At 40.3% G+C, this 27,942-nt stretch overlaps 1 protein-coding gene across 6 annotated transcripts in view; it reads left to right on the forward strand.

Moving 5' to 3' along the window:
- The window catches only part of FMNL2 (formin like 2), a 254,551-nt gene that overhangs the window by 116,163 nt on the left and 110,446 nt on the right, over positions 1 to 27,942 (forward strand). For all 6 annotated transcript variants that reach the window (XM_074967354.1, XM_074967349.1, XM_074967351.1 and 3 more), the window contains exon 2: positions 17,655 to 17,738. In XM_074967354.1, the coding sequence (XP_074823455.1) occupies positions 17,655 to 17,738 (84 nt within the window). The remainder of the gene's footprint in view (positions 1 to 17,654; positions 17,739 to 27,942) is intronic.

A 27,942-nucleotide genomic window follows, 5' to 3' on the forward strand; every position in this document is an offset into this window, starting at 1 on the left:
TGTCAAACAATGCATGGCTGTGTCAAAAATAAAAAAAATCTCTAGTGCTACACTGTTGCCATTTCTCATTCTCGTACAATGTACTCAGAACAATACTGTCTTCTTTGCAAACTGCCCACAGTTTGTGTTCTAAACCATTTCACATAGCGATCTCTATTTGCATCCTTAATGTTTTGACTCTATCTGCCTTAAGAAATCTCTCTATTTTTAAGCTCATGGACAGGGAAGAGGGGTCAATGGTTGCAATTCAGTTCGGGGGTTTGGGATGAGGCCATCGGCTGTTCCAGTTTTAATTCTTCGACCTTCTTGAATGAATTACAAAGCTGACACTGATGGGTTTTCATCCCTGATCCTGGTTTCTAATGAGGAAAACCATCATCAATGAACATCTGGTGAAGAGACTATCCTTCTTTAGGAGGAAATACACTGAATTTATGATCTCTCTTGCTGCTAAAGTGTGAACTGGAGTCTAGCTAGAGGGATGTTTTGCATTACAGTTGTTTTGGGATCATGGTCAATAAGAGCTGGTCTGCTCCACAAGCCAAGGAAACATCTTGCATTGGCAGAGAGCTGGGGCTGCTGTTGTTTTCAGTGCTAATGCAATTTTGTGAAAGAACAGTGGGTGTGAACTATTGGCTAAAAGCTGTTGAGATCATGAGGACTAATCAAAACTCTCTGTGCTGACTGAGCCACAAACATTTTGGTCTACATCTTTGATTTCTTGGGATACTTTGCTTCTTTTTCTCAGATATTCACTAAAATGCCTTTAATTTTGGATTATGTGGTTTGCCTTATCAGGAGAGAGTTTATTTGAATGACTTAATAAAACTGTGAGGTTTACTTGGAGTGATTATTTAGAATGGGCAATTCAGCTACTGAACTGAAAATGAAATTGGGCTTTGAAGCTTTCTTTTAATCAGTGAATTAGTGAGGCTTCAGCAGTTCTAAAATCTGAAATATATTAGGCTGAGTCTTAACTTTTGAGTGGAATAAACAGCGATGTGGTAGGAATAATCATCGACCACCAAAATGTTCAAGACTTTTCACAGATGAAACTTCGGAAAACAAATGTCAGAGGGATCTTCACTTCCCAGCAGCAGCAAACTTAATATGCTTTTGCTTACTGCTCTCAATGTAATAAGAGAGAGAACCTAAGAGCAATGTTACTAGTCAGTAGTATAAACTGCCATTGCCAGGGCCAGAGCTATACAGTCTGGGCACCATGTTCAAGTGATGGCCCTGCTCCCCATTGACGATAATGGCAAAACTCCAGTTGCCTTCAGTCACGTGATCATCTGTGCTGATTGAACTTTAAGTAAAGATCCATCCACCTGTATAGATCCAGTTGCAGGATCAGAAAACAAAGTTGAAGAGAGAGATTTCTGTTCTGAAATAACAATGCAAATTTGCAGTGGATATTTCTCACTGATTATATTCAGCCTGAAAAAGCTGAAGTTATATTCTCTACACTGTTATCATGGCATAATAGAGAGCAACCCTACAGACAAATCCTGTGAAGTGCTGAGCTCAAGAGGCAGCCATTGAAGTTAAAAGGAGTTTCCAGTGTGCAGCACCACTATAGATGTGGGTCATAGTGACAATTTTTGCATTTACTAAATAGAAAGCAGTTTTAGACAAACACTTTGTAACCAATAATGTGCCTTCTGTTTAGCTAGCGCTATGCAAGCAAGGTAAAATCCTAGACAAAATACGGAAATGTGGAAAATCCATTATGAATTCTCTTTTTCACATCTCCCATGATGTGTTTCCTTTTCTGTTGAATTGGAAACAGTTTTTTGTCTTCATCAAACAGCATTCTAAGAGATTTTAGACATGAGCATTTAGAAGCCTCGGGCCAGATTTTCAAAATAGCTCAGCTGCCAATTTAGGCACCCCAATAAGTACCTAGATTTTCAAAGGTTTCAGAAAAAAGAAAAGGAGGACTTGTGGCACCTTAGAGACTAACAAATTTATATGAGCATAAGCTTTCGTGAGCTACAGCTCACTTCATCGGATGCATCGATGAAGTAAGATGTAGCTCACGAAAGCTTATGCTCAAATAAATGTGTTAGTCTCTAAGGTGCCACAAGTACTCCTTTTCTTTTTGCAGATACAGACTAACACGGCTGCTACTCTGAAAGGTTTCACAGTTTCACTTTTTCATGTTCTCTGTGTATATAAAATCTCCCCCCTGTATTTTCCACTGCATGCATCCGATCAAGTGAGCTGTAGCTCACGAAAGCTTATGCTCAAATAAATTTGTTAGTCTCTAAGGTGCCACAAGTCCTCCTTTTCTTTCTTTCTTTCTTTTTTTTTTTTTGGTAGATTTTCAAAAGAACTCACTTTCAAATATTATTCTTCCATTGGGAAATTCCTCTCACGAGTAAGTGGTGGTCTAGGTGATCTGAACACAGGACAGGAACTAGAAACACCTGGATTCTGTAATCCTACCTCTCCCACTCACTCCTGTGGTTTTGGCCATGTTTCTTAATCTCTGCCTCAGTGTCTCCACCTGTCAAATGCTGAAAATAATACTTACTCTACCTGTGGGTGTTGTGGGGATTAACGTTTGTAAAGAGCTTTGAAGTTAAGTATTTTTATATTTATATTTATATTTTTAATATTTATTTCCAACCCCAATTCCAGAGCCCTGCTACTGAGGCACTTCAGGCAGTAGCCCAACTCAGTACACCTTTAACTCTGCTCCCTTTAATGCAGGGATTTAAAATTCAAAGCTGCAGAAAAATTTTTGAAAGCTGGTTTTGAAAGCCGCAGAAAAAATATTACATTTATTCACAGAGTTGTAGTCATTCTTGCTGGCATCATAGTGTACACTTAGAACCACAGAAATGTAGGGCTGGAAGGGAACTCGAGAAGTCATCATGTCCAGCCCCATGTGCTGGGGCAGGACCAAATAAACTTAGACCATCCCTGGCAACTATGTTTCCAACCTGTTCTTAAAAACCCCCATTGATGGGGATACCAAAACCTCCCTTGGAAGTGTATTCTCGAGCTTAACTATCCTTATAGTTAGAAGGCTTTTCCTAATACCTAACCTAAATGTCCCTTACTGCAGATTAAGCCCTGTTGCTTCTTGCCGTTCAGTGGACATGGAGAACAATTGATCCCCATCCTCTATATTACAGCCCTTAACATATTGAAGATTGTTTATCAGGTCCCCCCATAGTCGTCTTTTCTCAAAACTAAGTACACCCAGTTTTTTCAGCCTTTCCTCATAGGTCAGGTATTTTAAACCTATCGTGTTGTCTGAATCACAGGTGCTTGTACTTTTACCTCTCTGAAAAAACAAACATGGAGGGATAGGAGGCACACACGACAGCTGTGATGCTACTGATTCCTTTTGGAGTCTCCAAGGAACGTCTGTGATAATATTTGTTTCTCAGCAATGAAAACAGTTGTTAATTTCAGGCTCTCAATCACTTACTGGTCCTGTTGTGTTTGTGAAAACCCAGATCTCTAGCTGCATCCTCATTGTCACTTCTTTTCAGAGACAGTTGTGTAAATTATTTTGAAGCATCATGAGAAAATTAAATAAAGGAGAAATACAAAGCTGTCTTCTAGCTTGCTGGACAATGAAGCAGTCATGTAATTTATGTGGAAACCGCAAGCTATACTAACTAACGAGCTTGTCCACATGCAATTGGAATGAGGAGCTGGTGGTGGACCACAGTGCAGCAGTTTTTCATACAGTAGCAACTTGTCATTCTTTACTTCATATCATCACTCTTTCCTTTGTATCGCGGGTGTTCTGCTAAACTCAAGCTAAAAGCCCTTTGACCTTTGTATTAGTATATTTCAGATTTCAGCCTCAGGCTTTGACCTAGTGTGTAAAGTATGTTCTGAAAAACTAAAGACTCAGTTGTCAACAAGTCATTGAATGTAAAAGAGGGGTTGATTACGCTGTTTTTAATCCGTTCCTTACAGAAAATCAGAGCATGGTTAAGAGGGGAGAGAACTCACACTGATAGCATCAGTTTTAGATCAAAGACCAGTTTTAAAAAAAAAGAATTAGGGCAATATGTACATTAATTTCAGGCTATTATGAACGCTGCATAAAGTTAACAAACTTTTAGAATTCCTACAGTTGCCTCTAGGTTTTCTAAATAAAAAATCAGGGATTGCAAAGTCAAGTAGTACAGAAGGTTAAGTTAAATTTAATTGCTTGCAAGAATATCCGGGGTTACTTTAGTAGGCAGATGTTGATGCTAATTGTACAGGCTTTTTCCTTGTCCCCCTACCCGGGTAAATGAGAGCTGTTTTACTTAGAAATTATCACAGTAGGGGACAGTAATGGGAATGGAATAAAGAGGCTTTCACATCTAGGTCACCGGCTCAACTCAGTGCAGTTCAGAGGTGACCAAATGCTATTGCCATCTGGTGGCTTGTATGAAGTGAGTTTGGGATTCTCAAGGTACTTCTCAACTGAGAGAGAGAGAGTTCCACACCTGAAAAAACGCAACTATATTTGGCACTGACGTGTTTGATAGAAATCTCAGAAAAGATTCTCCTCTCCTCTCCACGTGTGGTTCCCCCAGAGCAGGGCTGAGGCGCATGTGGTGGGGTTGTGATGTACTTTCACTGCAGTCTCTAGGGCTATCAGCCTCAGGGAGGAGGGTAAAACCGATATTACATTGTTACAAAATTATATCACAGGTAGGCAGGTACCTTTCTGTCAGAGAAAGAGAGAGAGAGAGAGAGAGACATGCTACTATTGGGGGGGATCAGAGAGGGAATATTGACAATGCAGTAGTTATGGCAAGAGTGACCTGAGCTGCCTCTCCATATCAGCTGTGAATGTGCATCGCGACAAAGATCTTAGAGTTCACACTGTGGAGAAGGGAACTTTGGCTTCTTTCTCAGTCCACAATATTCCAGCTTATTGACTTTTCATTTTCCACGGTTCAGTTATATCAGTCCACGTCACACATGCAAAGTATGCTCACTGGTCTTGGAGTGACCCCCATTGTTTGCACATTTCTGGCATCTGACTGATGTGCTGGAAACAATATGATCAGGATGCTTTCCTGTCCCCAGGCTCTTTATAAATATTGGAATCTTAGATTCATGGGAGTTAAAAATCTCACAACAAACCAACAACAAAAAACAATAGGTTTATCAAACTTCCATATTAGATAGCCTCACATTGGAAAACACCTGACTGAAATGTTGGTTTGCAATTTAGGGCCCAGTCTCACACCCACTGAAGTCAAATCGATGTTTGCCATTAATTTCAGTGAAAGCAGGATTGGACCTTGAATAGCTGCCATACTGGCTGCATTTTGGCAATGGGTGAAATGGTTGATATATTTATTTATTTTGCACAGTGCTTTGTGGTCATTTAGAATGAAGAGTGCTCTCCAAATGTTAAATTTTGTAAAATATTGGGGGTCAGTTGTTCCCTTACAGTTTATATTAAACATCAGTGGGAGCTATGCAAGTGTATGACAGGAGGGAGAAAAGTCTCTTGGGAATCTACATTGCAGTCCCCTTAAAGAGCAGTTATATAATTGGTGTGGGAGTGGCAGATGTCACAGTTGCAGATAAAACATTTAATAGGGGATTGACTAGTTCAGGGAGCTGGTAAAGGAATAGGAGAGTCTTTCCCACTAGGTCACCAGTTCAAGTGCAGACCAGATCAGGAGTAACTGAAAGTTGATACCAGCTACAAGTAGCCTACATCATTTGAGCTAGGAGGTCTGACTTTAGTTCCTAGAGGACTGGTGTCGCATCACAAAGCCACTGCCTCAACTGACACCATCAAGGCAATCTCATTAAAGAAGTCAAAGACTGAATAGATAGGAGGCTGAACTGGTTGCTCAAACCTTAAAGGAGGTCCCTCTGGACTAGGATTGGAGCAGTGAATGGAAGCATGAACTGCAGATGGTCAGGCGTCACCTGTTCTGTGAAGAGAGGATTTCAGTCTCTAGTGTTGTAAATCTGCCTCTTTTCATACACACTAAATTCACTGATAAAAGGAAAGTTTAAAGGAACATTTACAAATAAAAATCCATATACTTGAAAATGAACAATGTTGAAGTCAATATACACATACTGTACACACGCAACTGCTCACACATACTCCTTTCCATACTGCGTTTGTTATTTTTGCAATTTGGTGCCTTTGATTAGTTTCTTCTGATTCTAGTTTCTGAGAAGACTGATTTAATGCCAAAAAATAAACCTGGATCCACTAAAGAGCCTGTATGTTGCTTTCAGGTTTTCACTAGCCAGGAAGGAGGCTTGCTTTGTTCAGTTTCACATAGTTGGGAAGTACGGATTTGACTTATGAAGTAATGCTGGATTTACTTTGTAAGAACTCACCAGATATTAATAAAAGCTTAAAATGATTCAGGCTACAATGACTGCAATGCAGATGAAGATGAAAAGAGTCTAGTTTAGAACATCATTGCAGACACTGAGGATAAAAACCAAAGATATGGAGATAAAATTCAACAGACAATACCATTCTCAATACCAACTGTAAGGCATTGAGAAGTTACACTGACGATATGGAGAAATAACCTCATATTAAGAAATACCAGGTAGTGATAGGGAGCCCTTGCAGATATGCAATTTTCGGAATAAGGGGCAAAGCTTTGACATTGAAAATCTGAATCTAGTTTACAAGGTCCAAGCAAACAGTTCTTTTTCAAAATTGACTGTTAAAATGATAGTGAAAATCCCAAGCACCTGATTCTTCTTTCGCTAACACTGGTGCAGATGAGGAATAATTCCATTGAAGTCAATGGAGTCACAGTGGTGTGAAGTGGGATGAGAATTAGGCCCTTGGAATGTAGATTATTCTGTCCTGTCATGGTGAGGAATTAGCAGTGGTTGCTCTCAATCACAATTTTAGGTGGGAAAACCTTCTTGCGGCTCATGCACTCCTTAATGACGTGCAGTTCTGATAGTGTCTGTCAGCCCTGACATTTAATCTTGATTTTGTCAGTTGTAGGTACAGTGTGTGAGTGTGTGTGTGCAAATCCTTTCACTCGAACACACTCCCTGAAGGACTTGCAATACCATCTCTAATATTTTAGGGGTAACTACTAAAGATGGCTTAGCAATGCATTAGGACCTTTCAGGAGGAGTAATTGATTAATACCTCTCTATCATGTTTGCTGGTTATATATTAATATAATTCCTGGAAAAGAAATGGGATTATATGATTTATTAAAGAAGGTTTCTTTCAAAATGATAAAACTTAATGACTAATGAGAGCAGCAGTTTATTGCACTTCAGAAGAGATACTTATATTTTTCGTTACATATTTTTTCATTACTGTGTTTATTTGGTTTTAAATTTTTGTTGAGACTTTTCATTTTTATGAAAATCAGGGACTAATAAATGAGATAACCCGAGTGCAGGCATGTTTTTGCAAGCTTCCTTTGTACAGCTCTGCTGCTGATACAGCTCAATTTTGAACTTCACATATGCTGCTCCAGTCCCGGGGCCTCCCTTAAGCAAGACTGAAAAATGCTACTGAACTGTGTGGAAGTTCTCTGATACAAACTAGAATGAATCCATCCAACTGCTTTTAATTTGTTACCCTGTCTCCTTGGTGCTTTAACCCACTGTGATACTTCACCTCAATGTCAGTAAGTCAGTGATTATCTGAATATAGACATTTTTACAGTCCCAGCATTCAGGAGAGTTTAGAGCTTTACCAGTCCTGGCCCCTTTTTCTTTCATTGAAACATAAAAGTGATTCCTTAAGTGCTGATAGCAAGAAGGAACCTTTCTGTGAAATTCTCCTCCATGCAGGGAGACAGTCTGATATCTTAGGTGTGAAAGCTGGCAGGTCTATAGCAACACCAATTTGTTTAGGAAGGAAGTGAGATTCAGAAAATTAGCCTTTTTGCACATTTTCTCTGCATAATACTGAACCTGTGCTTATATATCCCACTAATACGTTTGTGCATTTTTATGTATAAGAGGCTGCAGTTGAATACACTTTTAAAACAACGATTTTCTTTGTCCATGGGACAAGCAAGCAAACCACCAAATCCATCAAAAAGTAAAAGACTTCCCATTATGAGGCCATTATTTATGGACACTGGAACTGATTAGACTGTCAGCTATATATATATGTGCAGTATATAGTGTATACTGTATATATAGTATAGTCATACATATGTTTGACGATCTATTTTGCTAATCAAATAGACTTAATATAATCTAAATAGTGAGATATGCTAGGCAAAAATAGTGAGATCTGCTCTTAGATTCCTCTGGAAGAGCCCCACTCCAACAGTCTGCTCTCCCTTTGGGAATGTCATACATGTAGAAAGAACAAAATTATCAGAATTGAAATCTGTGTGGATCTGAGATGTGGATTTTGCTCATGATGTAAACCCCAAATGTGTTAATGTTGTGTTCCTCTGATGTACTGCTGCCAACAGATTTCCTAGATGAAGAGGCAGCTAATGAGACTAATGTGTACTAAAACATTGGGCCATATTATCCCATAACTTTTTAAAGCAGAATTCCCCATACAAATCAATGAGAAAGTCTCCCTAAAAATAGTTGGTATAATGATGTGACCCTTCCTTGTATTCCCAGATACACAAGTGTTAAATCTGCCCTATCTAAAATTGCATAGGTTGAAGATAGGGCAGAATTTAGCCCACCTATGGCTTGGAAACTTAACATCCAAGGTCTCTGGATGAAAAGTTTGCAGTTGGTTTTCAAGCTGCAGAGAATAATTGAAAATCCATTTTTTTTCCTCAAAAAGAGAAAGATATTTTTAAACTGCAATCTGAGAAACTGATAGCACAATATATTATGATGTTATATGATACACAATGGAACTTCTTAGCTCCTTATATCAACTCGATCCCTTTTAACTGGTGAATTTATTACTATTTACTATTGATGTCACGCTGGCTATATTGTTTTTAATGGAAAATGAGAGTGAAAATTTAAATGTCTGATTAGCCAGTCAATGAGGATCTAGGTGATGATGTAGTTTGCATATATTATAACTTGAATAGGGATTTATTTTTACCAAGTTTAAAGAGACACTGTCAAGGCCCAAAACTGACCCATCGTTTTTTATCTGTATAATTCCATGCTGTTCATTTACACATGCTTTTGCTAAAGAATGGCAGGTATCTAGCAATGAGAATTATCCTCCCAGACTAAATCAGAGGCATATTGTGCCTTAATTTTTTTTCAGTAGAACTTCCCATTAATGGAAAGATATGACATTTAGCATGCATGTGAGAAGAAGAGGAAATAACAGTGAGGAAACAGATTTCAATTTCAGGTTTCCAGAGAATTTTTCTAAACAACAGTTTGTAAAATCAGATGTTCGGAATGTTTCAAAAATACCTTGGCAGGGACCTTCATGTTAGCTCTGAATGCAGATGGGCTGAGGAGGCTGCCTTTGGGATGCAGAAAGTTCAGGTTCAAGGCTGAATCAGCACTAGAATTCAGATGGAGTTGTTCTGAAATCTTGGGAGCTGTTCTTGAGAGATTTCAGTCCCGTAAGTGGAAATGGAAAATAGGTTCTTTAGGGATCCAACTCTGAACTAAAATGGCAGGGGTGGGCATAGATACCCCCCTCTTCTAAAAGGGATTTGGGTAGTGACCATCTTTCAGCATGGAACTGTGGGTGATTTACACTTGTAACTGAATTTCTATGAAAACTCTTGGAGGACAAAAGGATGCAAAAAGCTGAATCAGTTCAGTCAATCTACAGATAAACTTTATTTTGTTTTAAACTGGAGAACTAAATGAATCCCCTTGTGTTACCTCATGTTACAGAGGAGTTTAGTACTTAGCAATGAAGCTCTGTTTACATTAGTTTTCGTGAGCTTTACTCTTTCTGAGTGGGTGGACTTTAAAATGCTGAGATTAGATGGCTACTCTAGTATTTTGGCTCTCTTCCAGATGCTTATAGCCTTCCCGGAGAAGGATAACACTGCTTTGTAGAAAACAGAAAGTGTTGACATCCAGAACACATTGAGTGGGTGTACTAAGTTCAGCCAGCTGGGGTCATGTCCCCCTGGCCTGCCATCCAGGCTTAGCCAGTTTAGGAGTGCAGGGAATGGACGTGAAGAGAAAGCACAGCAGAGTCCAGTGCACACAGTTGAAGGATACACACCCTAGAGCCTGTTTCCTAGAAATCTGCGGACAGAAAATTTAGGTGTGCTCTGCTGCTGGAAAATAGCTTGTTTTTTGTTCTTAACTGTAGTTATTTCCTGTTGCCTCTCAGTGGCTCGTGTTGTATTAATTTTAACATACTGTTTTGGTCTTGAAGGAGTGAGAAAAAGTAAGTCCTGTTTTGCAGCAGCTTTTTTGTAGTTCAGGAAAGGAACTGGACACTAATGTAGATCACAACATGACTGAAGGAAGGTCACTTTTATATCCTTGTGCACATCACAAAATTAGCCTTTGTCACTTGCCACAGCTGCTAACAATGCCTTGGTAAAGAACAAAGAATGAACACCTCAGCCTGGCCTTGAACCATGATTCTGAAAACAAGGACCACAGGGCTTTACCAGCCCAGGCTGCCATCTGGTCTTTTATGCAACACAATAAAGTAATCCCTTTGAATGCAGCCACAAGATTGTGGAACAATAAAAGGTATTCAGGAAGTTTGTTTTTTGTTATTGTGTTCTCGGTTCAGGGATAGATTGTGGATAGCTTTGCGCCTGTGCAGGAGGATCAGAAGCAAAGAGAGAACAAGAAATACTCCCTCTGTCTTACACAGATGCACAAGGGACAGTCAGTCTGTCTGTCTCAGCATTTATATTGAACTCATCATTGTAGTATCTGAACATCTGAGCTCAATCTTGGCCCTGGCACTGCAAGCTTTCAGGGACAGAGGTGGTGTAGCTCCAACAGCCCTAGGAACAACAGTCTAGCACCACAAAAGTGGCAAGTTGGGGTGGGACCATGGATACCAGCCCGCAGAGGAGATCAAGTGCAAACGGAGCACATGTAACCTCCTTTCAAGGGGTTACATTGCCTCTGCTCATGGCTGGTAGGGATATTGTGACTTGGGCAGGCAAAATGCCTCTGGAGACTGCTGTTCAGGATACAGTGCCCTGGGTTCTGGTGTAAAAGCTGGAACAGAGCCACATGGATACAAAGCTGAAACAAAGCTAGTCAGGCACTGGATCCTTTTGTTCCTTTTGAATGTTGCTCGGTTTACCACGGTCATGTTGAAACATGAAACCATTGTGGAATAGTCAAGTGAAAGCTGTATTGTATGAAATATATTTGACTGGAATGAGACTAAATCTTGACAACGCTTAGTATGCAGTGCTGTTACCAAATCATCTGGACTCACGTTGCAGTGACAATTTGGATATAATTGAGGTTAGTTTCATAGGCTAAATAATGCATGTTTCTATGATGTGCTATTGGTTTTATTTTTAACTCTTCAGCATTTCCATACTTAGTAGATTTCCTAGCATTCGCCCCCAGTTTTCCATCTGCTGATTTAATTAAGTTAAGTTCTGGTTTTTATACTGTGAATCTAGAGTAAACGAAATAGAAACCTTACCTACATTATTTGGCACTTAGCAGTAGACATGAATAATTTTGGAATTTATGGGGAAAAAGAGAAGTTATGTGTTTTGGGAGCCAAAATATGATTGGCAAGCCAGACCTTGAAGGCAGCTCTATGCAGTATGGGATCCAGTTGCAGCTATTTGAAAGTGTAATGTTCCAGGGTTCTGTTTGTAGGTGTATTTGGGGAATCAGAAATCTCATCCACCATCTCAAGATACAGGGTATACAAATTTCACATTGCTTTTTCAGATGTGGAGAAAAAAATATTGTGGTTTGCCTTTTTATTGATTCTAAAAACACTTTTGAATATAGATGACTTGAACATGTGACCTTAGAGAAAGGATGAACTTTATACTGCCATGAACCTTTTGGAGAAAACGAATGGAGAAAGAACACACTGGTCCTTCACAGGAGCAGACGCTCAATTAATGGTATTTCAGTTTTACAGTTTCAGTCAGTGGACGAGTATCTCTAGTCTCCCTTGATGAATAAGAAAGTGCATGGTAAAGCGGAATGATCAAATACAGTCGGATGAGCTGATGTTATGTCATTCGAAAGGCAATCCAAGTACTTTGATTATAAAGCAGGCCTATGCTCTCCTCTGCATAGCAGCAGGTGATCTCCACAAAGCTTTTTATTTCATGACGCTCTGTAAAGGCAAGATATCATCATGTTGATAGAAAGGTGAAAGTAAAAAACAGCTGCTGTTAGATACTATCAGGACCTGATTCTCCATTGCACTGCTGCCTGTGTAGTAACTTACAGCTGCGCAAAACGAGTGTAAAGTAGGTGTAAAACACCACCAGTCTGATTTAGTAGCATTGCATATCCACTTTGGGCTGGTGTTAATGATTACACACAGTGTAGGACGATGGAAAATCAGACCCAGGGACTGTATCGCGATTCTGTGAAATGATTGTATGAGATGAGGTGACTGTAACAGAGAAGGCAAACACAGGGGTGCTAAGAGTCAGGTTTAGTTTAGATTTTACCATGAATAGGATAGTTACTGATGCAATAATGATGAGATCATAGATTTTAATTTGGGGATAAAAATGGAAAGTGAAATAACCCAAACCATAATGAAGCACCCAGTCCTCTGACTGAGCTGAAAAGTGATGCTGATGTTTGTGAAATTCATAGTGGTTAGAAAAAGAGGAAATGACCAGCAGCCTTATGTGAGTCATTCCACTTAACCATAAGGAACAGAAAAAGGGTCCGAAATACAGACTCTTCATTCATGTTAATTATTAATACAGTCACAATTACTGCAAGTTATAGGGTCATGCCAATCCAATTTATTACCCTTCTTTGCTGTAATTACTGATTTAGTACATAAAAGATACGCAATGGATATAGTGCATTTGGATTTCAGGAAGAGATTTGATATAGTGCCACCCACTAAACTTGTAAAGGAATTGAATTGCTGCCAATTAGATAAAAATGCCATAACATGTATTAGAAATTGGTTGTCTAACAGGAAATAGGGATCAGTTATTTATGGAAAGACTTCCAAGTGCAGAACAGTATCAGCTGAGGTGCTGCAGAGGGCAGCATTTGGATGACTATTATTTAATACATTCATTAACAATCTAGAGAGAGGGATAAATCAATCAAGGTCAAAATTTGCTCAAAGAACTCAAAGAAAGAGCAGGAGAGCAGAACTGAACTTCAGAGGGAGCAGGAAAAATTAGTTTAGTTCTCTGTAGTAAGATTTGATTTAAAGGCCTGTCTTCACGTACAGCGCTTTATTGGTGCAGCTGCACTGTTGTAGCACTTTAGTAAAGACACTTGTATGCCGACAGGAGAGCTTTTCCCGTCGGTGTAGTTAATTCACCTCCCGGAGAGGCAGTAGCTATGTTGATGGGAGAAGCTCTCCTGCTGACATAGCGCTGTCTACACGGGAGGTTAAGTCGGGATAATGATGTCACTCACGGGGGTGAATTTTTCACTCCCCTGAGCAACGTAGTTATACCTGTATAGGTCTGTAGTGTAGACCTGTCATAACAAATGGAGTCCCCAAACATAGGGGGAGGGAGTAAGATAGAAGCCTGGGAGAGGGCTATCTGAAAAGCAGTGAGTCTGAGATTATCTGGAATGAGAGTTGGTAACAGTCTCCATTAAAGCAGTGCAATTTGATGCATTTGTGAAGAAAGCCCTTGCTATTTTCATGGTGATTCACATATAAAGCAGAAGAGATAATGGTAAAGAACTTGCCTTTAAATAGTGTCTGTGTCAAAGTAGAAAGGTGTCGCACTAGCTCCAAAGCATGCCTTTCCCTGCCTGTCACAACGGTGATCAGGAGAAGGGATAGAAAGGTAGCTAGGGCTGTGTTGTGGGCTAATTAAGGGGAGAGTTGTCTTTCCTTTTCCAGCTGGCTAAGAAGCTGGAACTGTCTCTGACAGTTGGGACCCACTGTTGTGAGCAGCTTGTTTTTGTTTGGAATCCTTTGTTTATGAATCAGTAAGAGAAAGCCCATGCAAAGGAATTGAAACTACTGCTGGTGAGCATGTTATTCAGCTTCCCTTACTCGTGGTTCTGCTCACCAGCCAACAGCGACTTTCATGTAAACAGATCTCAAAGCTGCTTAAAACCTTTTTCCTAAATGAGATGTACTAATCATATACGGCTGCTTACGCAGTTTGCTAGTCAGCCTCACCTCACTCTCATCTGAAGAAGGTGAGGAAGATTTGGTCCTGACTGCAGAGAAGGACTCGAGGAATCACTTTACCTTCTAGTGTGGTGCAGTAATCTCTAGAGTGAAATGTAGTAAGTGTTTGAAAACACACAGTAATAACACACAGCAGTTTAGGAGACAGAGTGAAGAATACCATGTCCAACAGAAATTACAAGGGGATTGGAAGTGGGCAGAATGTCAGTACCACATAGGAATTTGGCCAAGATACCAGGGTTGACATTCCTGCAAATACCAAAAGGGAGAGGGGATCTTTAATGGCAACTCTCCAAAAGACAGCATCTTAACTCCTCTCCCCATGCCATGGCATGGCCATGATTGAGTTCCCACTCACAGGCAAAAGTGTTGTCTGCTGAATTGCCAGCTCAACTTCCTTTAGTGCCTGGGTTTTCCAGGCAGGTTTCCTATCCAAGTATCAGTCTGGCCTGAAGAGCTGATTAGATCTAATCGCATCACAGCCTGACATGGTATGGTTGCACGTAATAGTGATTCTTTGCCTAACTTTGCAGCCATTCGTAGTCTTGAAATGTAATTTTGATGTAGAAAGGATATTTTAAAATAACTTAGAGAAAATATCAAGAAGAGCAATAAAATGATATGTGAATTGGAGGATAAGATATATGAGAGAAGAGTAGAATCATGGGGAAATGAGATCATCAAGGTAACAATATGAAGAAAGATAAGACAAGGAGCAATGGCCACAGGTTAAGGGAAGAAAAGGGTTTGCTATAGCAGAACAGTGTAATGGACTCTCAAGGGAGGCTTTCTCACCCAATATGGGACTAGGTAAGTCATTTGTGAGACTGATAGTAAGTACATCTACAAAATATAGAATCTCTGATTGGATGAACCAAGCAGACGTTTCTTTCACTCTTATCAGTGGTTCTATCTAGATCACATAAAGGGTAAAACAGAACAAGGGGTGTCTGTCAGGTAGCCAGAGCATTTCCAGTAATCAGAGAAACTTCCAATCACATTTAATTTGAATGAAAAAGTTAAGGGAATTAGTCACTCTTTCTGCGTGTGCTTTCACTGCTTTTAGCAAAGGTGCTGGCTGACTCTCAGAATCCAGGGGTGCAGAGGAGTTTGATAAGGTCTTACAAGTACTGGGGAAGACAAGAGGTGGGAACCTTACACCTCAGGTGTTACAGATTGCTAAACTGGAGACTTAATAAGCAGGGTAACTGTAGATCGTGCTGTTTGGTAGACTGGAAGAGGTAGGTACAGAACAGTAATGCTAGCAAAGTTATTCTATTTCAGTACAGTGAATCAGATACTGTAATTACTGTAAAAAGGGCAAGTCGTACGATCTGCTATGAAAACGTAAGAGAAAAAGTCCTTATCATGATGCAGAAGGTAATGTTATGTTACTGTGATGTGGTAGGCAAGAAGGAATCAGCACTTGATATACATAAGTTGTGAAAGCAGCTTTCCTTTGACAGGAATGTAATGATGAGACAGGGAGAAAGGACCTAAGAAATCTTTGTCAGATATATTGATCCACAGACCATTGCAAGTTAAGCTTTCTTGTCTAGCTGTCCTCTCTAAATACATTAGCATGAGGTATTAATATTTTGCGTGTAACCCTTACAGTTGTTGTTAATTGACTGCCAGCTGTGTGCGCTGGGCGCTGTCCAATCATACAGACTACGCAATGCTTGTTCTAAGAGGATCGCAGTCTGAATTCCTTAGGTTAGGCTTGGTACATGGATATGAAAGCTACATGCCCGCTTTTCTTAAGCAGTTTAGCTATGGATCATTGAACCCATTTAGATGTAAGTACAATTGTTAGATTATGCTCAAGGTGCATTTCAACTCCAATTTAAGAGATCACTGAAGTTGCACTCCAGCTTGTATTCATATGTGGCTATTAAAGACACACTCTGCCATTAGTCCTTAGCCTGCCGTTGCTAGGGCTCATTTAAGTTTTCAGCATATAGCTTGCCATATAGCGTTCAGGAAATTGCACCTGGCAGTCTCAGCTGGCTTTGGCAGCTACTTTTCCTTGAGGTACAGCAACTTACACAATCCTGCCTTCTGAACTCTGCCCTCAGTTATGGTTCTCCAGCGACAGTGCCGTCAGTGGGGCTTCACAGGCATAACTAAGGGCAGAATGCAGACTCTGGAGGGTGTTTTGAGGAATCCTAAGGATAGATTTGTTTCAGTATAATGGGAGGTTTGATAAAGTCATAAATTGTGAAATTGTACAGCTCAGGGGCTGAATGTTTTGTTATCTGTTTGCCAACATATTGTCTTACTGCTTCACTCCTGGATGATTTAAAGCCGATTGATGCTGGCATCCATTGCAGTCCCTGTGCTGATGCAGAATACTGAGTAAATGTACTTAGTAATTGTACCTCTGTGAATCAGCCTCAACCAATACCTAACAAATAGATATCAAAGGACATTTTTTTTACCATCAAAGGAGGTGATGATGATAGGCTTGGTCTACCCTGCACCTTTTCCATACACTCTTAATCTTTATTGCAGGTTGTCAGCCATGGTTTCTAGTTCATTATATTTTCTTTATGTGAATGGTGCTATATCACTATGGACAGTGCTCATATCTGCAGGATATAAATTATCTAGTTAAGGTTGCACGCAGAGACATTTTAAAACCCAAATATTGTCCTGCTGTTCAAATAAAATATCGTTTCAATGGCATTTCAAGATCTTTCTTACAAAACAAGCCTTTTGAAATCTCCCAGCGTGGGGATAAATTGCGCCTTCCCCTTTGCCAGTGTGCGGAATTGGGGAGATAGAATCATAGACTATCAGGGTTGGAAGGGACCTCAGGAGGTCATCTAGTCCAACCCCCTGCTCAAAGCAGGACCGATCCCCGACTAAATCATCCCAGCCAGGGCTTTGTCAAGCCTGACCTTAAAAACTTCTAGGGAAGGAGATTCCACCACCTCCCTAGGTAACGCATTCCAGTGTTTCACCACCCTCGTAGTGAAAAAGTTTTTCCTAATATCCAACCTAAATCTCCCCCACTGCAACTTGAGACCATTACTCCTTGTTCTGTCAAGGAGATGGTGCAAGGTGCATGTGTGCTGGGAAGCTAGTGCTTTTTGCACTAGTAACATGGCCCTGTGCAATCCTGCACTTCAGGATAGCTGGGCTGGGAGAACAAGACCCCATCTGTGCCATGCTTCTTCCAACACCAGGAAGTATTATGCCTTTGAAAGAAATAATGCCTTTAAAAAGCAGTGCACTGTCTCCTCCTGCCTCTTCAGACAAAGCTCCATGGCTGAGGTTTAAAGAGCCTCTGTGGAATGTGATTAACTGTGCCATAAGGAATTCAAATAATACCATTAAATCACCACAATCACGTTGTCTTGGTTTGCTCATGTCTGACCTCTCTCAGTGCTAAGCCTGTTGCAGTCTCTTACATTTGTTTTCTCTTTCTCCACAGAATGCAATGAACTTGCCACCCGACAAAGCCAGGTTACTTCGGCAGTATGACAATGAGAAGAAATGGGAGTTGATCTGTGATCAGGTAAAGGGGAGCCATAAGGGTTTTTAGCATTGTAGTCATTAAGGGCACAAGACAGGTTTCTTCCTTGTCCCTATCCTTAAGGGGGGCACTGTCAAGGACAACTTTTTCTATGGCTTTTCCTTTCTTTGGCTTTATGCTCCATTGTTTCTAGCATCCCTTAGAAGCTATCCAATAATACTTCTTTCCCATCTATTGAATAATATTTCTTTCCCATCTGATCTTACTCTGTTCTATTTGCATATTTCCCTGTGTGCTGGATGACATTAACATTAATGTGGCATAGATTTAAGGAGGGTGACCTTTCTTCACCCTTAGGCCTCTGGTTTGAATTTGACCTAGATTAGTGATGCCCCAAATTATTACTGTCTCTTGGTCTATGTGAAATGAGGGGGGTTCAGTTCACAAAACCACGATCACACCTATCACCCTCAGCAAAGCATGAATGCTTATGGAGCTGAACTATTTCTTCATTTCCAGTTGAACGACTTCAACTTAAACAGCACCATATGCCAAGAAGTGTTTGTGCACTAGCTTCACTGTTTTGTCAGCACAGCCCTGAGAATAGCGTATGATCGTTAACATGTTGGCTCTGCAACAACAAAGGAACAGAAAACAAAATATTTAAAGAACAAAGAAGCGAAAAATGGCAGGACATAGATTTCGGAGCTAACACCTAAATCGCCTTGTAATTTACACAGTCATTGCTAATAACACAAATCCGGATTCCGTTCAGCTTGGGGTGAAAGAATAAGATGTATTGTAAAGATGTAACCACAGAGAAAAAGTTAGGGTGTAGGCACCCAGAGTGAGAATTCAGGAGAATCTCTAATCATGTTGATGGATCATGGACAGGATAGTAAAAAGCTCTGTGGGACATCTCCCATACATCCCCCAGTGGGGTAGAGTGTTAAAAAGTCAGATGATCTTGAAGTAAATTGCAATACAGGGCCATCTCCTGGTGTTCCTTGAATATTCTATACAAAACATTTAAAGTATTGTGCTACTTAAAATTACTGCTTACTGAAACACTGCAGTAAATTGCTTAATCTACTGTAAGTAACTACTGTTCTCAAGGATTATTGCTTAGAGCATGTACCGTTAAAGTTTAAGTAATGAATTGTGAGATTCATCCATGGTATTATGCAGTTATTTTGCACCTGTACAAGATTGAGGAAGAAGGAAGCAGCCATATCAAATGGCTTAGAGCTGGTCATACATTTACAGTACACAGCTGCTGCCACTTCACATAAGTTTTGAAGTCTATAGATAAAAAGATAACAGAGCTGAGACAGACAGGTGGTGACATACAGCACAGGAAACATGAGGGAAAATCCCAGTAATTAGTGGCACATTTTCATCACTCTATTTAAAATACACTGGGTCAGATTCTCAGCCAAGATAGGTCCCTTTCCATTGAACGGATAGTGATGGCACAGAGAAGTCACTGAGCTGTCCTAATGAGCTGCTGCTGATTCTCTTAATTGGGAAAATCAGAAAGTGGAATAGAGTCAGAATAGCTGGCTTTATGCAACCACTTCCTGGCTGCATCCCTCATAGGGGGCCTGCATTGGAGTACTAGAGGCATGTGACTGAAATGCTGTTTGCCACAGCTCCCTAGCTGCCCTGACATCACCTTGGGAGTGATTACCAGTCAGTGTAAATTAGAGCAGCCATGAGGCAAACGTCTGTAATGAGAGCGTAGTACAGCATATGGTGCATGAAATATTTGTATCTGTCTGCATAATTATGGCACCAGGTTAAAACACATTCTCCCATGAATAGGCTTTGTATGTAATATGTTTTCAATTTTAATTGATGCAGAACATGAACTGCTGTTTTTTATTGACATCCTTCATTACTCTGTGCCATTTTTTCATCTTTTTAGTTAAAAAGAAAAAAGTAAGTGACTTAACATAACTGCCTAAGAAATTAACAACTTTCATTCCATACAGTCCTGTGCCGGATTTGAAGTAATGCCCTGAAGGAGGAAGGCCCTAGATTAGAGCAGTGTTCTCAGACTATGTGGTTTATAAGTGGTTTATGGCGCATTTCCTGATCATGTGCCTATGAAATATTTTAAGAAACACACAGTGGGGAACTGGATGGAGAGAAGTGACTCCATAAAATAAACTTCTTCTTACAGCGTGTCTGATTTATGAACAACATTGGAGAACCGCTAGTTTCATCCTTATTTGAAGAGGCAGATTATCTCACATCTGCCTACGCTGGGTTTCTTATATCTTCCTTTGAGGCATCTGGTACTGGTCACTGCCAGAGACAGGATATTGGATAGAGGGACCTTGGTTCTGATCCAGTATAGCAATTTCTCTGTTTCTGTATTATTATAAATCTTCTGAGCCATGTAGGCCCTTCTCCTGCCGTGCTAAAAGAGTCTTCCCTGCTGCTAGTTCACTGAACAAGGAGTAAAATTAAGAGTTACTAAGAGGTATCAGAGTTCCTGGGCTCAAAGGCCATGGGAGAATTGCTGACAAGATGCTCATGATTCCTGAAGAGGTGGTAGGGTAAGAAGGTTTCCTGCTGCTGCATCATTTGCTACAGCTAATTGTTTTGGAGAAATGAGGTGTCATTAGGCCACTCATCTGGTTTTAAACCGCACAGTCCTGCTTTTGTAATATTTGTCTCCCGGCCAGTTCTGAGACAAAACCAGACATGGTTTTGTCTGGTATCAGATGCTGTAATGGATAGCACACCTCTCTGCCCCTGCCAGTGTGACCTCACATACACTGTTTGTGCAATGGGAAAGCGGGATGGCATGCTTTTCAAAATCATGTGCCCTGGCCATCATGACCTAGAATACAAGGTCATGCTGGAAGGGGCGTGGCCACACTGGCAGGGGTATGCCTATGCCATTCCTGGAGGTACCTGAATGTCCAGTATTCCAGGAATGTGCAAGTGGCCACCTGAGTGAGGTGACATCTTCCTTGGGGGATCTGATTCTAATTGATGATTACAAGCCTAGAGAAAAGATTGGAGGATGTTCCTGTTTCTGGACCAGAACAGCACTGTCTAGGGCAGGAGACCATCTAAGGGAGAATGGTGGGAAAGGATTGACACAAGAGAAATAAAAAGCTCCAGTTTCTAGCTGCAAATCCTCTAGCCTTGGAGATGCCTTATTATGGAGGCTAAACAGAAGGAAGCTGGGTATCAGGAATGGTCTGAGTTAGATAACAGGGAAGGTGATAAAGTTTTTTGCATTTGGTAGGCTGCCCTAAGGCTTAGGAAATATTAGAGTTTTGCAATCCTGTGGGAGGGTCAGGGCTTATAGGCCTTTTCAGGTTTCTGGGCTGAGAATACTGTGAAGGGGACACAAATGTTGTGGGGATGGTGGGGAACATGTTACAAAGCATTTTCATGCCCCTGATGGCTCGCTCTCGCATGACATGGCAGTCTCAGAGAAGGCTCACTTCCAAGCCAGGGTGACTTCTGTATTTGAAGCTGTTGGTGGTATGTGGAGTAACAGAGAAAGGATAAGTAGGAGGTCTACAAGGAAGGCAATGGTTGGTTGAAAATCACAGGACTGCCACCAAGATTAACTATTTTGGTGAGTCAGTGTTGTTTTTGTAATGAAACCCAATATCAGGGAAGTATTTAACCAAAAGGCTCCTGTTCTAAGGATTTGTTACCAACACGGTGCAGGTTCACAGAGAGATTCTCTGAGGTTCATCAATTTTTTGGAGCAAGATGGGGTCTTGATTGGAGTGAGCTGGGGCCTCGTTTCCAGTGAGCTTGGCTCAATATGGAGTTGTGGGTGGAGAGCATGGTAGCTTCACCTGAAACCAGGCCAAATTTGATGCTTCGGCTAAGCTTCACTTTAAAATTTTGTGTTGATTGTAACTTGAAGCTCAAAAGGAGATTTAAATCACTGGGGACTCAAATCAGAAAATAGTTTTTACAAAACTTGAAAAACCAAATCCCATTTCTCTCAGATCTAGGGTGAATCCTTGACTCTATTGAAGACAATCTCAAAACACCCTTTAACTTCAGTGGGGCCAGGATTTCATTCCTGGTTATTACCGCAGGGAAATGAGAACCATTTTGGCATGTTCCTTGGCCAAAGTTCGTGTGTCAAAGAGAGTCCACACTCAGAAGCTGATGTCTTTACAATATGCTGCACAAAAGTAAACAAATCAGAGCCATTAAAATGCTCTCGGTATTAAGATAAGATCTATAATCACAGAACCCTGGAAGGATTTATTCCCCTTTATACTTGCATTGAACAAGCCTTATGTGTTCTCTTTAAAATAAATAATCTACTTCATTTCTAAAACCAAAATTAATTATTCAGCCTTCTGTCTTGAGCTGAGGTTACTGATAAAAGATCTACAGTTCATACTCAATTATTTTCACCTTGACACTACTTTCTGGAACCCAGCCTTCCTTTTCATACCTCCTGCATCTTGGCTTCTGACCTCTGTACAATTACTTTTTTATGAATCTTTTAAAGGGAAATGATGTGAAACTGTTCTTTCCATGAATCACGGTAGGTTTTGGAATAGATTGATAGCTTAACTGCAACATCAACACAGATCAGTGACTGACATTTAAAGCCCTGAACATTAGAGACTAGACTACAAGTACCCAGTTACCCTTTAGCCACGGCCTGGGCATTGTTTTAAAGGCGCCATCAGCCATCACAAGTGGCAGAATTGTTCAGACAAGATTATTTTAAAGGGTATTTTCTGCATGTTGAGTTCAGCTCTCAGATGGATTATTGAGTTCAAAGTCTATTTTACTGATAAAGAAAAACTGAGAGGCAGGTTGATTGTGGTGGAGGCTGAGCATGGATTGTGATTTCTTTTTGCCTGATAATTACTGATTATTTAAAATAAGTAGCTGATAAGCCCTGAACCTCTGTTTAGTTGTTTGATCACGGAAGGGTAGTTGAAAAATGACTTCTTTTGCTGTGTATCGCCCTGGAAAGCCATTAACTCTTTGGCAGCAGTTTTCATGATTTCTTCACACCGAGCACTAATATATTTGGTGTCTCTATTCTTTCATTTCTTGCAGATGCCCATTTTTAGGCAGAGAAGCTCCATTTATTGGAGACTTCACATTTACATTAAAACCAGATTATTACTATTTTCTTTTTGTACAAGGGAATCAAAGTTTTTCAAAGAAACCTGTTGTGATTAAAAAATGAGTTATTTTTAAGACACGGTCGTATAACATTGACCCAGTAAGCAGTGTTACATTATAAATGTGTAAGATTTCATTTATCCGAGTCATTTTGACAAAACGAAATGGATTAGAAGTCATTCTGTAAACACCAGACATTGAGTAATGAGGTTAAGCAAAAGCATACACATTGGTGGAGAAGTCAGATGCTTCCTGTTCCACTGACATGACAGGAGGAAGTTAGTATTGTTAACTTGTTACAGAGCATCTGAAGAATTCACATAGATTGACTAGTCCCTAACAGAAGTGCTGGTGGCTTGATGGCTCAGCAGATTGGTAAAGGTGGAAACACATCCTTCCACACAGATCACCTGCTGAAATCTGGCCTAGATCATTAGTGATCAAAAGTTGTCACCATCTGACACAGGTTGATGCTGTCATTTCATTTCCCAGTGGACACACAGGAGAAAATAGCATTAGCCTGGCTGCTCATCTTAATAGAGAGACCAACGACTGAACAGAGCTGACCCCTCATTCAGATTAGAGTGAAGGACATTGGTGCTGAAAGTGTGCAGTACCCTTACTGCACGTCATCTAGTACAGAGGACATCAGTAGCTAGGGTAGCCAGGCGAACACCTATCATTGGCACTAAATCCATGTTCAAAATGAAAGAGAAACTCTGCGGTTGGCAAGACTTTGATTTAAAATTTCACTGAACAATCTTTTCAGTCACTGAAACCAACCAAGTAAGCAACCATTGTTTGTCAAATCATATCAGACCCCAAATGACCGTTTTACAAGGTGCAGGGCTCTGAAACTGTCAATGGTTCTCGGCTCTGTTCTCTTTGTACTCTTTGTAGTTACTTAATTTACATTAATACTAAGGATGATACAAGTAAACAAAGGAGCATGTAGGTTCCGAAGGCAGAAGATGTACCGAATATTTTAGGAAGCAAAAGGATATTGGAAGTGACATGACTTCCTGGTTTTAGATTAAGTCTCTTTTCCAGATTCAGGTGAATAAGAGAAGCATCAAGTTCTACTTAGGACCCTACTTATAGGGAAAATATAGAACTCTGACATTTCCTTTTGCTACCAATATAGGTCTTAAATTTTTAACTATGAGGCATAAATAATAAGTATAAATAACTGTCTCCAAGTATTATGAGAGCACCCAGGACCACAGTTAAGGAAACTCTGAGAATGGTTTTATGCTTATAGGAATTGTTGGTGACTTAAGTTCAGATTCTCTTAGGGCCATGTCAGTTAGTGCTGAATGGTTCATCTGCCATACTAGGATTCCCTGCAGCAACCATGCCAGGATATTGTACCAACATAGTAGCTTGAAAAACACTAGATTGAGTCAGTTTCAGAGCAACTTTGTCCAGCTGGTATGTGTCATACTGTGATCACTCCCAGGTAAATGAAATCAATTCACTGTAATGTTTTGTTCAGGCAACATTCAACTCCCCAATTAAAAGTTATCCAGCAGTTCTTCACTGAGAGCAGATTCACCCGTCGTTCATTTTAAAAATCACTGCCATTATTTTCCAGATTTTGCCTGTCTGTATTTCTGTTGCCTTTGTTGATGTATATAATGTTCACCAAAGGACCAGACTCTAGTTCCCTCTCCCTCTTCCTAATGGCCTGTCTTAACTGGATTGAACCAAGTACTTTTCAAGGTGTCCCTTCAGACACTGTGATAATGGGGAACCAGCATTGTCCACACCTGATGAGATGTTGTAGAGCTGGGTGACATCAGCACGTTGATAGGACTGTGGCCCATAGCATTTGGAGTGTCCACTCCAATGGTTTGACATATAGTATACGAAAAAATAGAAGTGACAGGATTTAGGCCTGTAAGACTTTATGGGGGACAAGGAGCAGCTGCCCATCATGCGATCTGAGATCTATTTGAGAAGAATGAGTGCAGCTAATTCCATCCACCCAGGCAAGGTCCTGAGGTGGGTCAACAGCCCCTTGAGATAGGATGGTGTCATGATCTGCTGGTATATCGAATAGTTGCTGTTGAAGTAGGCTGGCCAATATTTCCTTGATAACATTATTGAGGAAAGGGATTTTAGAGAGACACTAGTGTTGGCAAGGCAGTCAGTGCTGCGTGAATGTTTACTGAACACTGGCTGTACCCGGGAGTGAGGGGGGCACTGATATCCTCTGTCACAGGTGGGCCAGGGGGTTTTCATCACTGGCTCTTACCAGGCAAAAGAGACATTCTATTATGCACACGCGCGCACACACACACAGAGGAGGCAAAAACAGTCAGGCCCTTACTCCCTTAGGGCATGTTTGTGCCATTGTTTCATGTGCAGGTATCCCAATAAAGTCAATGGGAGGCTTGTGTGTGGGTGGCGTGTTAATTAATGACAGGCTTGGATTCCTACGATCACGTGTGTAATCTCAAGAGTTTGGACAATACATTCAACAATTTTTCTTTACCTGTTCTATGAGTTGTATCCAAGATGGCCACAAGAACTGAGACAATAATATTCACTGTGTTGTGTCTTTATTTGATTACTTATTCAAACAGACAACTTTACATCCCCCAAGAAGTTAAAATACACAAGCAGATTATCCACATGCCTGTGCTGGGGTAATTTGTGTTCTTCCTCATTTCATTACTTCCCTGCAATTTTTCTTGGGCACTCAATATGTCATGTCTGAAATGTAGATGGTATGATCTTTGGGGCAAGGAATGTCCCACTTTGTCTTCTGTGAAGTGCATAGCACTATTTTTGGCACTATAAAATAAATATATAATAATAATAATTAATAAACTGTATGTAGCACCCCCACTCCACAGTCTTTAAGCATTAGTATAAAAAACCTACCGTTCTACTGAAAGTTCAGGATAAGATAATTTACTGGCTACATAGCTGATAAATAAGGATTGACTAGAATCGTTAGATTTTGCTTCCCTCATTGCAGGTTAACAGGTGCTGTTGATGTTAATATGAGTTACATGCATACTGAAGGTAGGATAGATCCCATTGTCATCTATTAGCTTTGTTTTATCTCATTATAAATCTCTGGGATTGCAGTGAGAGGAACTGATGATGACTATATGGCATGAAGTTACAAACTGGCTTACATTTCTGCTCTTAAGTTTTGGAGAGCTGAATCTAAATTTTAAATTCTAAGTACGTGTGGTAAAAAAATAAGTTCAAATAGTTTTAAACCCCTTGCCATATACATTTTTATTTTGGAAACATATTTGTCTTGACAGCAACTATTAATAGCCAAAAATGGGATGGGGCGAGGGGAGTGTGTGTGTGTGTGTGGAAATATATAGAGAGTGAAAGGGTACAATGTTTTTTAACCTGTCATTTGTGGTAGCTGAAGAATGTGAATGTCCTGTGAAAAGCACTGTCTTAGTGTCAGTCAGACAGTGCAGAATCCCAGAGTTCAGGCAATCGTTTTGTGTTTATAGTCATAAGCACTAGAAACTGTGGCATAGCGCTGTGCACGAGTGCAAGAAGGAAATGGCACGTGTCCATCCCTGCACAGGGAACTGACACAACCAGTGCATCTACTGGTGCTAAAACGTTCTAAGGGGGTGGGATTCAAGCAACGATCATCGTTCTCCCTTTTGCATCAGCTAGTGGAATCGAGTCACCACAAGAGGAACACGCACTGCACGCTGTAAATAGTTGCTGGAGCTCCCACTCTTAACATGTTCTCTCTTAGGCTGCACAGAGAATTTCTGACTGAGTAAATCAAGGTTCTAGGGGTATGTGCAACTGCCTCAATGTAGGCTCTTATTTGAAAGGTAAATACACGCCTTAGTATTTCTTTAATAAAATATCAAATTCTACAGAAACTGATGTGCCATCAGTACTCCATGTTGTGATGCATCTGCATAGAAAACTAGTGTAGCATCTATTGTTTTTATCGCTATAATTCATTGCAAGCTCCCATCTAGTTTTCTGGTCTCTTTGTCAGTCTGTGATTCACATCTACTTACTTCATTGACAAACCAGCTTTTTGCTCTCGTTATCTCTGCAGAGTTAGCATAGCTGCAGACAAGTGAGCTTGATTCCATTCCGTCTTGTTCAGCAGCAGTCATATTGCCAGTGAAATTCTTGTTGCAGAATCTTTATTACTGGTGATGCTGTGAAAGCCAGAAAAGAACCCACCCTGATTTTCAGATCACAGGCTGAGTTTTCAGTCTCGGTAGAAAACATATACAGTAGAATGTCAACAAAGATCAAATCCTCTCTGTGTATGGAGTTTTGGGGGTGCCACTCACTGAAACACAGACCAATGAGATTTTGCTGTTGGGCCAGTGTGTTAACCCCACCCCAGGTTAACACCACTGAACCTCCTGCCTTTTCCCTGATAGCCAGTAATGCCTTAAAATATGAGTAGAGCGCTTACAGTTGACTGGTGGGCTGGTACTTTGCTGCTCCATAAACCTCAGCAGTCCCTGGCAGACCTCATCTTTGAGAGTCCAATCCAGAACCCACTCAAGTTAATAATGGCTATCTTTTCATTGACTTCACAAGGCTTTGGATCAAACCCTTAGTGCAGGTTAGTGAATTTCTACTGTACAGGACCGCAGGATATTATTTTTAGGCAACAGCTTCTCAAAGTATAACCAAACTCTTTACAATCATCAGCTAACAGAGTTAAGAAAAATTATTTTCTTGGGTGGACTAAAGACTGTGATAAAGATATTTAAAATGAAGACAAAGCCTGAAATAAAGCCACTGCATGAATTGTATTTAATGGAGAACTCATTGGAATAGAAAAGCTCAAGATCTAAGGTTCAGAAGGTCATAAGAAAAGAGGAAAATAATATATTGGCATAACTTTTGCTCTACTATTTAATTAAGTACTGTGTCTTCTCAGACATGGCACAAAGCCAAGAATATGTCAGAGATTAGAGAATTTAAATTAATATTATCTATTTAAAAGGAAGATGGCAGGTGTTCTAGTCAGCAGGGATCTGATAGAGACACTTTTTCTCATCTGAATAGAAAAGAATCATTTTTAGATGCTATGCAGAGATATTTTGAATCTGTTCAGGTTAACACTTGGAAAACATGT

The sequence above is a fragment of the Natator depressus genome, chromosome 11 (assembly GCF_965152275.1).
Source record: "Natator depressus isolate rNatDep1 chromosome 11, rNatDep2.hap1, whole genome shotgun sequence".
Lineage (NCBI taxonomy): Eukaryota > Metazoa > Chordata > Testudines > Cheloniidae > Natator > Natator depressus.